General features: G+C 48.6%; 1 protein-coding gene across 1 annotated transcript in view; it reads left to right on the forward strand.

Annotated features, from left to right (window-relative positions):
• Window positions 1-723: 723 nt before the first annotated feature.
• The window catches only part of LOC122402004 (zygotic gap protein knirps-like), a 33,149-nt gene continuing 17,438 nt past the window's right edge, over window positions 724-16,434 (forward strand). Inside the window, exons 1-2 of the mRNA XM_043404492.1 lie at window positions 724-1,326; window positions 13,458-13,535. Of these exons, the coding sequence (XP_043260427.1) occupies window positions 13,458-13,535 (78 nt within the window). The 5' untranslated portion in view covers window positions 724-1,326. The remainder of the gene's footprint in view (window positions 1,327-13,457; window positions 13,536-16,434) is intronic.

Here is a 16,434-nt window from a genome sequence, read left to right on the forward strand (position 1 = left end):
TCGCGGCCTAGGCGTGCGCGTGCACGGTCTCTTGTTGGAACGGGAATTCGTTACGTTGACGATCCCGCGATGCTGCGCTATTCTAGAAATCAACTATGACAAACGGAGCACGAATTTCGCTTCTTCTTTCGAGACGATTGGTTCCTTCAAAATTCGAATTTCCCATTGGTAAATTGTTACGTTGATCTTCTAACGCCTGAACAAACTGTACAGTTTTGAAATACGAAGGACTCGAGAATTTTTAATAAAGGCAGTCGTGTGAAATTTTACTGGATACGTTATCAGATATTGAAAGAAGAGCATTGAGAATCGGAGTCGAAAACAAAGGTTGCTAGAAAGATAAACAATTGGCTGTTGGAAGGATCGCGTAGAAGTGTATCGTGGCCGTTTGTCGGAGAGCTGGCTGGTCGATCGGTTCACCGCGGGGGCATCGCGAGTACAGGGCACGAGAGGAACGGTAGACCGGGTAAAAGAGTGGAGGAGCGAACGATCGACGAGTGGTGGGGGATGGATGGGTGGTGCCGGGACAGCCGGTGTTCTGGGACCGAGAGCGTGCCGATTGGCGGAAAGATCGGGCCCGGGACTGGCCCATTGGCGGAGAGGAGGGCAGGCGTGCACCGATGGGCAGATTTGTCTGGCCCCTGGCACACGGGGGAAAATCGGTTCCCGTCTGGTACGCCGTGGCTCTCCTTAGGCGCCTTCGATGCAGTCGAACAGGTCGCAGCGATCGCGAAGCGCCAGTCCTCTCCCGTCCATCGACGTGGCCGCACCGTGACTCGTGGACGTTCGAGAGAGACAGACAGAGTCAGATCGAGGAAAAATCGTCGGATCGAGGACGGCCAGAGAAGGAGAGAGAGACGGACCGAGCGACGGAGGTGGAGGAGAGACTTGGAAGAGCCGCCACGGTCGGGATCGCGTGGATCGCCGCGATCAGAGCACTCGGGGGCATTCGACGGATTTGCATCGAGGGGAACGGTTCCGCGAAGTCAGTCGCGTGTCCTTCGAGGGGGTGAGATCGGTCCGGTCGAGATCGACGACGAGGTGAACGATCGCGGTATTCGCTTCCGGAAGAGACGCGCGGTGTATACACCGCCACGTGACCATCCAAGAGGACAGAACTGTTACGGAAGTGTGTGTCGGGGATCGAACGATATTTACGAAAAAGTTTTCGCTCTCCCCGAAGAATAGAAACGAAGGTTATGGTGTGCAACGTGTGACAGAGGACTCGGACGATCGGTTGTTGCGGGGAAGAAGATTAATTTTGTTTGTGGTGAGCAGAGACCATCGGTTGGACCGCTTGTGTGGATATCGTCTGTAACTGCGAAGGTTAGTGCAATCGTTCCTATCCGAAGATACGAGAATCGTAGTGGTGTTCAGGCACAGCACATTTTTGTGAAGATCACGAGAGTGTCGTCGATGTGAGAAACCGTGGTGTAGCTGAATTTTTCAAATCTTTGCTTCGTTCGACCGTGCGCCACTATGATTCTCAGTTTTAACTCTACGGTGACCGCGTTTCTTATGCGGGCGTCGATGTCTCCGACTCCCCAAATTCTCTGCCGAACCGTGTCACTGACCTGCCTTCGTAATTGCTCGATATTTTTCTCACGCGAATCGAACGCTTCGATATTCAATTTTCTGAACGCGAGACACGATCGGTCTCGATGAAATGCAACGGGCTTCGTCGAGATTCACGACGAGAAATCGTAGATACAATACGAAGTCTTCGCGGAAGAGAGTAGGGGGTGAAAAAGGCCGGCTAATGATAGTTATAAAAACTAGAAAATAAATCACGCGCGTTCAGCCGGTAATCACCGGCGTTTCGTCAATCTTACAGTCCATTCACCGCTCCATTTATCCCTCGTAAATTAAAGTCTACATCCAAAGTGGCTGCGTCGCTCGCGATTATACCACGGCGTGAAATTGATAATGCAACCTAATAGCGGCACAAACACGCTTGACCATTAAAAATACCCTTTCGACTGGTGAATTTTGATTGGAATATAATTACGTGGTCGAGTGTACCAGAACCGCGAACAGCGTTGTCGCGCCCAACGAGAACATTTACTATTATCCTCGCCTATCCCTGACTCGTCGATGTCTTAACCCGTCGATCCAATCTCTGAACGGCAATTACAATAAATCAAACGCCTCTACGAAATTCTATTAAAACCACCGCTTTACCAATTTTCTCAACTTTCGATCGAAAATCTTCGTAACGTCGATGCTCGTACCTGTCTATCTTCCATTAAAATCGAATTTCCTTTAACTCTGGTCGATTCGATCGATGGTTAAAAATAAGCGTCCCGTGTTTTTTCGTCCCTATCCGCGGAACGAGGCACGTGAACCGCAAAGTTCGTGTGCGTTCCCTCTGTTGGTCTTTTCAGCGTCTCCTTTCTTCGCGCTTTCGAGTACGCGGACCCCTCGCGTGCGGTCGGACGGGGTTAGTCGCAAATGAAAACATTATCGTCACCCCTCGCGGGCCGCCTGTTGCTATAATATTTGCCTACTGGTAGACACCGCCGTAATTCGAGACGCACAAAGGCCGAGACTTTTGTCGTGGAATAAAGCCGAGCAAGAGTCACGGAAGCGAACGGTCCACACGCACGTGCACCACTCGGTAAGATAGAAGAGGAGATCGAAACGGGGCCGAGCGTTACAATTATTATGCATAGGTGCCCGGTCGGGTTCTCCCATGTCAAAATATATTTATTGCCCTCCCCCTTCTCCCCATCGTCTGCCCTCTCTCTTGTTCAACCTGGTTGCGGTGTGTCAGCCACCATTGTTGGCCCTTTCATACGGTTATTACCCACTTGTACGTCGGGAGACGCTCGCCAGGTAAACGTGCTGTTTTTATTATTCCCGTCTATCGAAGTTCTTCCGATATCCCAAGTTCTCGAAGCGTAATCTCGAAGCGTGTGCACACTCGGTTTAGGAGAAAGTTCGCAAAAAGCAACAGAGCCTGGTCGTGCATAGTTGAAAAAGATCTACTTTGTCGGAGAAAGCGCGGACACAAATAACAGCTTTAAATTCCCATCTATAGCGTACGGGGCTCGAAAGGTTGCGGAGAGTCTTCGACGTTCAATTAACCTTAATCGTAAGTTCGGACGCTCCTTTCGAGCCTCGCGTCCGTATCGGCCGAATAATCAACGGTTCAGATCCCTTCGTCGCGATTGCGTTCCCCGCGTAAGCCGCCTAAGAATCGCCGATCCTCATTTGCATATTAACCCTCGAGGTTAGGCGCGGGGTCGTGATCTGACTTAACGCCTTTTTGCCGTCGTCGTTTCACCCTACCTACCCCCTCGGGGGCCCCCCGAAATCGTAAAACTCCCGGCAAATACGCGTATTATCTCCGTTTCTTTTTCCTCTTTCTTTTTCTGCTACCTGGCGAGAAACGGAAGCGTCCGTTGAAGCGGTCCTTCGTATCCGAACCCTTTCGGACCGGGTCACGTAGCCGCGACCTCTCCATCTACGCGAATCTCAGAGTCGTGCAAATTCTACCAACTGAAATTCAAACGGAAGTCGGGCATTTTAGAAACGCATTTCGATAGACGAGTTATATTACACATCAAAATAGAGTTAGAAAACATTCTCAACTTTGGCATCGTGACTTTAACCCTCCCATTGGAGGACCACCATTTTATTCTGCATTCGTAAGTAAAATTGGCCAACTTTGCTCGCGGGGACACGACGCGTTTTCCAACGAGCCTTTATCTAGATGCAGCGTCCGAGACGCGCGTTTAACGGTACACGGTCCGTTACTTTTCTAATCTGAGTCGACTGCACTTTGTTCGAGCCGCGATAATTCGCGACGTACAGGGAACAACACTTCGCGACGCTTCCCTGCGTTTCCATTTCCCGAGAGAAACGACGGAAGACGCGCCATTATCGCGTCCGCGACGCGGATGGACGATCGCCGACCGGAGGGCTCGGGAATCTGTTCGAGTTTTCGCGTGCAACGGTACGGCTCCCAGAAACAGGTTTTATTTATTTATTAACGAATAACGAACGTATTGTTGCTTCTGTAGTTGCCTAACGAGGCGCTATCTGTGCTCTATTTTTATTAATTTTTAATAAAAGCGCTACAAGTCCCAGAAAACATTTAATATTTCAAAACTTTCATTTATCAAATGATAATTGAAACAGCAGGAAATTCCAAACACAATAATCTATGGTCTTCTGTCATCGCTCTAATAGCAATTACGTTCCTCTGCAATATCACGCTGGTTTAGTGGATACAAAAAACCACGGACATCCACGTTTATTGTTGAATCACCGCTTGCTCAAAAAGTGCAGCATTGCTTGCAAAAGGTGATCCCCTAATAGCTTTAATTATAGAGTCACAGTACACGCCATTATTCGAAGTTTTACTTCCTCCGGCGCAAAAGCAGAGAAACTTTGATTCTTTCCCAGCAACTCTTTCTGTAAATAAATTCACAGATCCTGGCATAGATGGAATTCGAGTATAATTGTTTACAACTTTTCGAGAACTCAATTGCTAGGATCAGCGTATTAATTTCGCGCCTGAACTTATCGCTTCTGACGAGAAAGCTACCTTCGTTCGATCGCGTTTTCATTGCATTCTAGCGTCTAAATTAATGATCTCGGCGTTGCCAATATCAATCAATTTTAAGTACATAGTTTCCTAGAAATTATAAAATTATTAATAGTTGCAATTAGTGAAACAATTTGAAAGATTCGATACGCTGTTATTAGCTAGTATCAGATCTATTTGATTTTATAATAATACGGACGTAACATCGTATGATCATCGCAATTTAGAAAATGTAACTGAACGTTTGTAGATCGAAGTTCGAGAGCATTTTTAACCGACGCTACACGATCACGCAACAAGGATTTACGTTCATAGAGTTTTCTCCAGACTTTTTTCTGTAACGAAGTACTCGAAGCGGCGGTCGACCAGTATAACCCGCGCAAATGGTCGAGCTTCCGTGGCCATTTCGGCGAGCGATATTGCCAGCGCCGTTACTTGAGCCGCGCGTTTACGATATCGTAAATCAACCATGCGCTTAATCGCCGAATAAAGGCAGATTAAATCGCGGCAACGAGGTCTGCGAACGGGGCTGACGCGACTTTCCAGCGGACGACGACTCGCGACGGAGTCCAACTCCGTCGGCGGAAAATGTCGCGGCCATAAAACGCGCTCAAGATGAAATGGGCAATATATTGGATCGTTTCGTAATTAATTCCCAGCTTTTAAATTGGATTTCAATAATGAGAGCAATAAAAACCATTCGCCGAAATTAAATAATCGTTATCGTTCGTCCCTAGCAATCTCCAGTAATTTATTAAGGGCTTCGGGGCAGTCAAAGTTTAGGAAGTCGAACGATGTTTATTATTGCTGTTAGTTACTATTGTAAGCTTGGATATATGCAAATGTCGCGAATGGGTTAAGGCGTTTGATATTTTTTCGCAACTCGCATTCCTAGACCCCTGTTTCAAGAGTAACGACCGTATCGTGCATTGGAAAGTGTTTTCACTCCTACGAATGGAAATTTCTAGCAGCACGTTCAGCCGAGTCCGTTAAATTGATTCCGTGAAACGATCGTCGGCCGTCATTGACGGATTACCGGAACGGAGAAGAATCGCGTCGGCTGTTCGAGACAAAGATCCCTAACGAAGTTCAGAAGTCAATTTCCACTATTGGAGACCGATCTTTCGTCCGCGTACTCAATCGCGTCTCTCTTCAGCGCTGTTTTAGAAGACTCAACTACACGGTTGGGTCAAAGATCGCTTGCCACGGTGGCTGATAGTTTTATTCCGCGAAGAGTCGTTACGTTGTCACGCGCGCGTATGCGCTCCTAGCATAATATTGATGGGTCAGCCCACGTGTTTCTTACCCCGTCCCTCCTTCCCCTCGTCTTACCCGCATCCTGCGAATCTCTCAGTTATTCGTAACCGTCTTCTCGTACGAAACGATTCTCAGTCGCGGAAACAACTTCCCAAGAAACAAGTCCGCGCGCTCCTCGTTCCAAGCTGGTGAAGTATACTTAGCTCGATTCAGGAAGCAGCTGCGACATAGAAACACGTTCAATTTGTGGTTTATCCACGAGACCGTCGCGTGTTCGCCCTAGAATTCGATTCCTCGGCTACCATTCCTCTGGTCGATGTTGAAACTTTTCGTGTATAGCAGAGACTTTCATAATCGCGTCGAATTTAATAGAGAATATTTTGCACGTTTCGAACGATAACTTTACTTATTCTAATATCGAACCTCCCCAGTCCCGGAACAGCAACATCAAAAAGGTACTATAGGGTTGGTAGATGGATGTAGAATTCGTTCTAGGCAGCGATAATAGAGCAAACGTAGAACTCGCACGACTCCATCCCCTTTATTCGCGAGCATAACGAATCCCGCGAAGGATTCCCACAAGTGGCAAGGGTTGCCGTCGGTCGCCCTCGATTAACTTCGAGTGGCTGAGGGAAATCTGTCCCGTGGAGGAAGAAGGAAGGACTCGGTGTTAAAAATTGGATCGGTCACGGGCCGAGGAGACGAACAATGCAACGTCGTCGGAGACTTCTTGACGTGCGGGCACGCGGTGCTGCCAGGCATCTCGCGCCGGTTCGCCATCGTGGGGCTAAACTGTCGCGATAAATGATCCTGCGGAAGGTTATTAATTGTCTTTGACTCCCAACCGGGCGCTTTGTGGATCGCGAAAACATATTAACCGAAAAGATGCTGCCGTCTCCCCTGCCATATGCTCGTGTATACGTGTGCGCGGACGGTGGTGTTAGTGCTGGGTCCCGAAGACGAGTGTCTGGCCGCTTATACAACGATCTGGAGCATCATTTTTCAAGGACTCGATCGACGTGCCAGCGAGGCGCGGCCATCATCCATCAAACTGATCGTTAAAAACGCATCCAGGGCCGATACAAATTGCGCGACCTGTACCCGGCCGCATTCTGGACGCACTCCAGTTTCCCTTTCGAGCTTTCCCTGAATCTGTCCTCGTGGTTAGGTCGCACAGGACAGCCGACGACCCGCGGCGACTCCCAATGAGCGGACGTCTCGTGCCATCTCGAACGGACTGCTCTCCGCTCGGACCCCATGGCGGGAAATGGATCACAAAAGAATCTGCAAGGTAACCGTGGCTAGAGAGGTCGTTCGATCCTGGGATTCGAAATCTGTCGACCTTTTTCCCCCGTCTCGTTAGCCGTAAAAAATTTTTATTTTCATGGACGTTCTTATAGGTAAAACAAGGTAGATTGGGTAATGCTTGTTTTTTATAAACCGAGAGTCTAATTTGAAATTGGGATGGACCATGTTGCGCGAAAAGAACGATCAACGTGTTAGTCAATTTTGACCCATACTATTTTATATCAGAATCGGAATGAATAGATTAACGTCATTGATGGAACCGTGTCTTACGAAATTCTTTTAAATTCGAGTCCTCGAGCAATGTCAAGCGTTCGTAATGTTCTTTCGTCGAAGGAATTCGAATTTGCCTTGAGCGGTAATAAAATTAGGCGGGATTTCTAGTGGTATAAAAATGCCACGGAATGCTTTCCGACACACGAGAAAAAACTAACGCCAATAATAAAAGATAATTCGTAAATAAATACGCGTGAAATGTAGATGGCCATAAACCTTCTGGCAAACACCACTAGATGGCGGTCATTTACATAAACCGTGCGCTGCTGATTATAATAAGCAAGAATGTACACGGGGTATATTCAATTATATTGTAATAAATTCTAAATACGGTATAGAATTTTTCCCTCATAGGGGGGCATTCTTTTTCGAATCGAGCGTTCGAGTAAAATTACCATCCTGGTGCAAAAACAAATCCCGAAGGTGTGCTCCTAAATTAGGCAATTCGGATTCCAGAGACCGGCGCTGTATATTAATTGCCGCCGGGGCGTTTCGGTTCGACGCGTCGATCGCTTTCCTCGGCAAAAAAGTCCCAATTATTGGGCATTTTTCCGCGACGCGGGGAAACCCCTCTAATTGCACGGTCGCGGCGCTCGCGACAAAAACGCACGGAACGAAAACCGAGTGAGAGATAATCGTCCAATTAAACGCTCGGAATAATCTTTCGTCGATGGAGTTTCCGCCGCGAGCGAGGCGGGCAAAACGAGTTCCGCGCGCCGATTCACGAGCGCGTTAACTGCAATTACCCGGTTGACAGGGTCCGGGCAGCGATTGTTACAGTTCCCCGTGGCCGTGGCGAGCGAGCAGTTACTTAGAGAAAGCGTTGCGCGATTTAATTAATTGGCGGTATATTAATTCGCGAATTTATGGCCGCATTAAGAGTGACCGCTTGATTACCTGGCCGGTGACGCGTGATATACGACCGGCAATTTTTCTCTCTAAGTTAATGAGTTAATGAATCCGATGGAAAGAGGGAGTCGATATATCACCCGGGGTTCCGTACACGGAGTCCAGGGAATTTCCACGGACGAAAGTTACCTCTACCGGCCACCGGTCGCGATCTTATCGTCGCCGCGGTTACGTGCGATCGCGCCGCGAACGGCGTTGCCGCGGCTAAAATACACGGACGATTACGTCCGTTTATCGCCAATTAGAGAAAATGAACGGACCGTGAGGGCACCTCGTTTCGATTCTAATTACGCCCCGGCGCGAGCCAACCGCGAGCCTCCAACACCGACGCTGACGAGTTCTTAAGTTACGCGTCCCATCATCCCCGATCTCCTTCATTCTTGCAAGCTTCGGTTTACCTTACAAGATTTACCCTAACGGTCGAAACTCTCCACTGTTGGGACATGTTATAGCATTACGGGGACCACTAGTAAATTTGAGTATACCCCCTATGGTATTTGTAAATCGATTTAAAGTTCCCAATTTCCCGATATTTTGAAGCTCCGAGTATTCTAGTCTCCGAAATCGTCGTTCCATCGGTTTTCTCAGCCTTTCGAGTCCCATCCTCCTTCGCCGTTCGGCAGCCAGCGAGGGTTCGGACGTGCAAGAAGTCGACTAAGAAAAGGGTTGCGCCGGGGTGAAAGGACAATGGCAGGAGCTGGCTGAGGGATCGTCGAAAAAACGCTCATAAAGGGATAAACGTCAGATGGGACTCGAGTTTAATGGCGCGTAAACTTCGTCGTGCCCCTGAACGGCAGGGAACACGCGCTGTATGCAGGCCGAACGGAACGATGATGGAAGGGGTCCGTTCGTGACCCCTCCTCTCGCGATCGTCGTTTCCGTGCAGTCCGGGAGCGAACGTGTCGTCGTGTCTTTCGGTAAGCTGATATTTGGAGCAGGTCGATCGACTTCATTAACGGGTGTCGAGCAAATATTGACTCGGTCCCGTGGAAACTGGGGTACAAGAGGCGCGCGTGCGTGCACGCGAGCCGCGCCCCTCCTTTCGTACCGCTTTTATGCAACGCCGCGGCCAACAAGACGTCGATGAACAGATTATGGAGCGAACCTGGACCGTTTCGCGGACTTGGCAGAGTTCAAGGATATTTTTGCATATCAATGGAGAGGTACGCTTCTGGTCCGGTGGCGAGCGCGTTATCTGATGCTTCGTGCTCCTGATAAGCGTCTCGGTCGAAGTGGAACTCGCCGGAGCTACGAGGCCGTCTTGGGAACAGGAATTCGGTATGGGAAGAGATTCCGTGAACGTTTGGATTCCGATCATCGAAAATGGCACGGCGAATGCTAATTCGATCGCCCGTAAGGTTCCCCGATACTACAGCCTACAGGACGTCCTCAAATTGGTGGTCCATCTCGACAAACAAATCAAAGTGACTATTTTGTTTCTTGAAATTTCGGTCTTATTCAGAAATTTTTATTACAAAGATATACCAGAGAAATAGTCGTTCACAAATCCAATTCTTTAATTTGTTTAATCCCCTATTCACTGATCCATGGTTTATTCTAAAGTATTGCTTGTATGATTGTACTAGAAGCATAGCTAAAACAGAAAAGCATATCGCAATCCATACTCGAAAATTAAAGTATGTTTGTAAGTAGATTCCTTCTCTGAAACACAGCTCTTTACTTTGAGACTCCCTCTATGTGATAAATTAATTAAACACGCTTCTTCTGCAAGTCCTGCACGCATTCTCGAGCATCGTTAACGCTTGATAAGGACACGTATCGAGTTGAACTCGTTTGGAACACCTCCTCCACTAAGAAAATAAGTTTTTGCAGCTCTGACGAGCGTTGTATGACCGGAACGCCAATTTTGACGCGGCCTGTACGTGGTTGGCAAAGCGTTTGGGAGGCCAGGGTCGAAACGTCCGAATTCCTATGGTCGTATTGAAACGCCGCGAGTATCACCGTAATTCAAACCTCTCTATCTACGCAGTCGTGGCGCATGAATATTCAGCGCCGCTATTAATCGAGTGTTCCGTTGAAATCCGATTACGGAAACCAGAAATCAGGCTTCTCCGAAATCACGAAATACGGAGAAGCGAACCGTAGAACGATTCGGATCGAAATAAGAGCGGGCCGCTGGGACAGATTTCACGGAGTAGGAGGGCGATTTAGCTCTCGTTTATATAGTTCTTTTTGCCGGCTAAAATGACCTCTGCTATCTGCAGGCTGTGACCACAATGAGCAAATTTATGGGCCGGGTCTTGGAAAGAGGAGTGATCTATGCGGCCTCCTTCCACCTAACTTTGAATTCTATTTAAGACTATCGCGTAGTTGAAATAATTGCCACGAGGAACCTGCGTGGGACTAGAAACATCTTCGAGGCCCTCGATCCCAATTAGCCTATTTGAGGAGTATGAACTTGTCCTGAAATCGACCGAGAAAGTTGTTTCGGGCCTAAGACCGGCCCTAAATCCCAATTTGCCTCATTAGGGAGCGTGGATGCGTCCTAGAAACAATCGTGTTTCATCACGGAAAACCGTATGGTTCATTAGGCCCGAAACAGACCCGAAACCTTTACAGAAAATTACCACTTTGAACGTAAAATAGAGGTTTCCAAATTTGTCCTCACGTCTAAAATCTTCTCGATCCATCCGGTAGCTTTTTTAATACCCACCAAACTTTTCCATTCGATATTCCCGAGCGAAACTGCTTCCCTTTCGAGACGTTCCAGGATTTCCATACGTTTCCCTCGCCCTGTGTATCGAACCTACCAGGGTAGCATGAGTCGTGATCGTTGCGATGCGCTGTTCCTCGTACAAATAATCGATTCAACGGTATGCAAAAAACGTATTATTTGTTATTCTCCCGTTCGCTACCGGCGATATACGAAACGCGTACTTTCACGCGTCCACCCGAGAACAATGCGTTAAGTTTCCATTGACTTAGCATATCCCCTGAAGCCGAGTAGCAAGATTAGGGCAGGAGAAATCGATCTCTGGCGTCGATGCAGCCTTGGCCCGAATTAACCTTCGTGGGATAGATTCCGATATCAGCCTCGAAGCCCGCGTCTTCGTGATCCTTTGTAAAATCAATAGGCTCGGCTACTTAAATGGTACCGTTTGCTGGTTATAGTCACCGGCGGCTACGGCTGCGGGCCGCGGTTACGGTTACGAAGGTTGAATCGATGCGCTCTGTGATTTACTGTTAATCGCGAGACCACTCTTAATCAACGTCGACCTGCGTGCACAGGCTCTCTCGCTCGAATATTCCACGCGGAGCGCATCGATGGAAACAACGTCCCGATATTAGCTCCGCGCCCCGTTTTTGCGCCGCTTAACCTTTCCTCCCTCTTTCTCTCGGCCGGTGATCTCTTTGCACGCTTGCTCGCGCGATTCAAAAGCTTCGAGTATATTCTCACGCGGTTCGCCATGCTTCTTGAGCCTTCCTTCCCGCGATAGCGCCAACCGTCTTTCAATTATAAAGCTTAAAACACGTAATTGGCCACGTGCACGGACCTCCTTGCAATCCCACACAAACTGCCCCAACGAACTCCTCAAGAGCAAAACTGATTTTTCAAAGTTTCAACTATTCATTGATCTATGAAAACTAAATTAAGCAAACATTCTTAGGAATGTGGATGTACCAGAAAAGTATAGAAGAAGTTAAAAGAGAAAGAAATGTTGGATGTCGGATGTCGCCTGTACACGCATCGAAATCACCTGCACATGCATCGAACTCTCCTGCACACGCATCGAAGTCGCCGGAGGATCCTCTAATATTGAGAGCCAACGGACCGAAGCATGCTGGAAAGGGCCGAGTAGGTCAATGTTGCGCCACGTGTAGGTGACCAGAGGAGGAAAGATACCTGTTGGCTCCCGAGAAAGAGGGAAAAGAGGATTGTCTCGCCTCATCAGCCGGTGGAATGAAAGAAAGAGCGGGCGTCAAACAACTGCGCACGGGAAAAAACTTGGAAACCTTAACGAACCTGCGTGGCGACTTCTCCTTTTTTCCCTTCCCCGCGTTTCTCTGTCTCTGTTGGTCCGTGCCTAGAGGACCGGAGCGCCTTTCCTTTAGAAGAACAATTGCGAAGGGGCGATTAGAAGGGTTCGCGTCGTATCGCGGACTTTAATTGCAGTCACTTTGAATTCTCGTTAGGGCGCTCGCGGCAGCTGCAAGAAGCGCGTCTCTCACGAGATTGCTACCTTCGAATCGCTACTCTTCGACTATTTATCGAGCCGTTCCGAGATATTTGAGAATCGAGAAAGAAATAATTTTGGTACGGTAAACTGCTTTCTCTCCGTTAACGAGAAAGTGTATCAAAGATTAGTATCTAGGCGTTCGTGCCAAGGAGCCGGAGATGGTCAAAGATCTTATTTCGGTGAATTATGTGAACCAGCCGCGTTCGTTTAGGTAAAAGTAGACAACATTAGAAAGGGCCGGGTGCCCTTGACGTTCCGGTTCTCTTATCGCTTCATCGATGGTCTAATTTTATTCCAGTTTACTTGAAAAATGCGTCCATTTCCCTGACGATCGACCCGGCGGGCAGATGGTGCGCGCGTGTGAGTGTGTCTGTTACCTAGATAGCGCTGATTTATGATTTCCCGCTCGCACGAAACAAACTTCGTCCCGGTCGAACAGAAAAAGATACTTACACTCGCCCGGGGAATAATGGTCCTCTGTCAATCCTTCAACAAATTATATCGCGCTACCAACGGACCCGAGAGGGACAAGGGGCCCCGTCTGGTTTCCAAGCTGCGACAAATCTGTCGCAAAGCGTGGCCAATCCGAGTCGCGTCCAAAGTTAACGATGACGCCAACGGGTGGACAACGGAGAAAGACGAAACGAAATCGATAGGTGGAAACTGGACGCTCGGATGCCTAAAGCATTAGTGCACGCCGGTGAACCGTGTCAGGGGCGATAATGGTCGTAAAGAAACCGGGGAATAATTTTTCAAGCTCCTCTTCCCGGTAATCCAAATAGCATTCGAACGTCCCGTAAGGTATTGTGGGAGGAATAAAAATCGAAGCGAACGCGGAGAACCGGTTCGTCACTCCCTCCTACTCCGCGCCGGGTCTCGTGTCTTTATCTTTCCAAGGATGAGTCGGAGCTGACTGACGCGCCATTATCCTTCGAATAACATAATTTCTATAATTGCAGATGAACCAACAGTGCAAGGTCTGCGGCGAGCCGGCGGCCGGTTTTCATTTCGGAGCGTTCACGTGCGAGGGTTGCAAGGTAAGGAATCCGTTTAATCAGCCTCCTCGTACGCCATTTCACCTCCTTAAACATCATTTAACTTTGGAAAATTTTTTAAACCGACGTTCAAAGCCTAGCCTCCGGTGGAAACTAGAAATCTGAAATTTTGATTTGTCGTTTGAGTAATTTTCCACGCATAAAATAGTGTAAGATTAGATAAGGGATGGAGTTTGGGTGGGAGAATTACGACGCGGTTAAGATTTTTTAAATAAATTTACCAAAGTATAATATTCCACTCCTTTGCAATATACTTTTCGATGAGTTCCGAATGAGAACGAATTATTTCACAACCGAATGAATTGCTACGTCTCATTGATTATATATTGCTCGAATAAAATTGTTCCTAATTTCGCACGCTGCACGGTCCACGCGAAAGTAGTTAAGGAAGAATTAAGTAAGACGGAGTCACGGCGCGCACGCGCGTCGCTTTCCACGCGTCGAAATCACCGGCAGAAAATCGAAGTGAACGCGATCCGCGGTCTCCGGCGTCGCTTTAAAGCGGTGCCGCAACGCGTCCACTCCAGTTTAAAGAAAAGGGAAGGTTAATAAGCCGCGACGAATCGCGAGAAAGGACGACGAGCACGTACGCGTCGAGCCATCGATGAAGAAGGTGAGAAAGTCCGATCCTGATGGACCGGAGAGCGGGATGTCCGGGGAAAAAACGCTCGCCCGACGCGAATCCGTAAGTGGACGAGAGAATCGAGCGCGACGAATCGATTATCTCGGATCGTCCTCCTTCGAGGACGGTTTCGTCGGCGACGCGATCGTCGTAGAAACTGTGACGCGCGAACCGGGCCTGAGAAGTTTCGGTTCTCTTCTCTGTTCGTCGATGAACAAGCGTTCCTTCGTCTTTCGAAAGCACAAATTGGGCTTTGGTATAGTTCTCTATCGAAAGAAAGGAAAGTTAACCATTTGCATGAACAATATATTATGGATAAACCGTTGGAGTTGGTTTTCAGCAGATTTTTAAAAATAATACTTGTGGTAATTGCTTTAAAATCTAGTCGAAATTCACGAGGACCGAAAGGTCTGAGCGTTCGAGAGGCAACGGGGGCCCATCTAGAGGGAATCGCGCTTTCATCGCGATGTCCTTCGACGTTCTCCTGGCACAGCGATCGATAAGGACGCAAATAATATTCAATCGGTGGATTCCGCGGCGCACGTGCTCGCCGCGGGAACGCGTAGAGCCTCGAACGACAGGAGGATCGGAGTCTCGTTAGGCCGCGTTTAGTTGGCCAAAGGGTGTTGACCCTTGCTCTCGTCTCTCGTCCCACTAATGTGGTGCACCGTGGAATATCGGTACCGCATACTAAGTGACCCATCCGATAGTAATTGGACCTCATTAAGGCAACAACGGGCCGTGGCTGTCTCTGTTGTGCCGCGTGCGTTCGGTTTCCCGGAGACCGAGCCACCAGATAACGCGTTTTAGGTAAATTAGACTCTCTCTTTGTGGGACTAGGATCGCTCGGACGGGGGAAAATACGGCCGAGATCCGATACAGATTTATGTGCGTACATCCGTGCTGGCTTCGAAAGCATCGGTCCACGACCTGCTCTTTCCTCGACGTTCCTTACCCTTTTCTCGCCCTCTGAAGTCTGAAAATATTTCTGTTTCTATTTATCGAATTTGGCGCTCCTCTTCTCGGCTGGGAGCTGTTCCTCGAGAGACGGACGATTTTTCAAGCGGCTGAGGAAGCTCTGGCGCGCGTCAGTGTAGCATGAAAGATCGGTCGTCGGGTCGAGCGCCTTTAATTCTCACCTCTGGACTTTCGTGCGGTTCTCGATATCAGGGCCCGATGGCGCCGTTATATATCCCGCGATAACATCGAAACGCCGTGAGAGCAACGTTACGGCTTCTCTCAACCTCCCGAGCACATAGTTATGCCGGCGAAGCGTCGTACACAGCACGATGATAATATTAATTCCCCTGGCCAGGCGTATCGTCTTTCATCCCCGACTCCGTCGCCGGCGATCCGCGATCATTAATTAAACATTCAATTCGTATGAGAAATTTTCGCGTGCGTTCGACCCCGCGGCTCGCCTCGCGCCGGGGAACAGCTTGATCGATGCCAGATCAGGGGCGAGAAAAAGGTCCCGGGAACAGGGAGACGTACGATTCTCGATGTTAACGGTTACTTTTCCCCGGTTGAAAAAATCCCGGTACAGCTCTCCTCTCGTAACACGCTCCGTGATGCAATTCGTACATCCTTGGAAATAGACTTGTGGCAACTCGAGAATTTCTATTTCGAAGATCGATAATTCCCCCCAGAGAACGAAAGTCTTAACAAATATATCGGAAAAAGTTCCCTGAAGCCATCGACTCGTTTGATCCAGTGTATTATATTTCTCGAGACAATGCCCCTCGCCATGCTCAAAAGAAAATACAGCTTCGAATACGTAATACGTGTGCCCAAAGCTTTTGAACTTTGCGTTCGAGTAGTTCCTTTTTAAATTCGAACGAAAGACGAGCGGATGGTCAAGCTTGACGCGGTCGAAACGAGCTCGAACGGATCCTTCGTAAACACGTCTGTCCGCGTTCTTTTATTTACATTTAATTTCGACATAGAACTCTTTCGTGGCGCCGTGGAGGCCCTCCATTCTCACGGAGTTAGAGAGCAGTCCGGATCCGAGAGGGGGACCAGGGTCCGTGGACGTTCGGGAAATATTTGAAATAATTTACCGGGCCGTGCATTACGGGAGCGAACCGAGAAACGAGGGACACTCATTAGCATACTAACGACTGCCTTGAATTCCCCGCGTAACATCGGAGACGAGCACTCCCCTCTGCCGCCTCACGGCTCCCCTTTTCCATCGGGCTTCTTCCATTTTTGGTGGCACGACGTTCTCCAGATGTACGAAAGACAACGCGTGATCCGGTC

This window comes from Colletes gigas, unplaced genomic scaffold (genome assembly GCF_013123115.1).
Source record: "Colletes gigas isolate AHSC1104 unplaced genomic scaffold, ASM1312311v1 Colletes_gigas_Sc00031, whole genome shotgun sequence".
Taxonomy (NCBI): domain Eukaryota; kingdom Metazoa; phylum Arthropoda; class Insecta; order Hymenoptera; family Colletidae; genus Colletes; species Colletes gigas.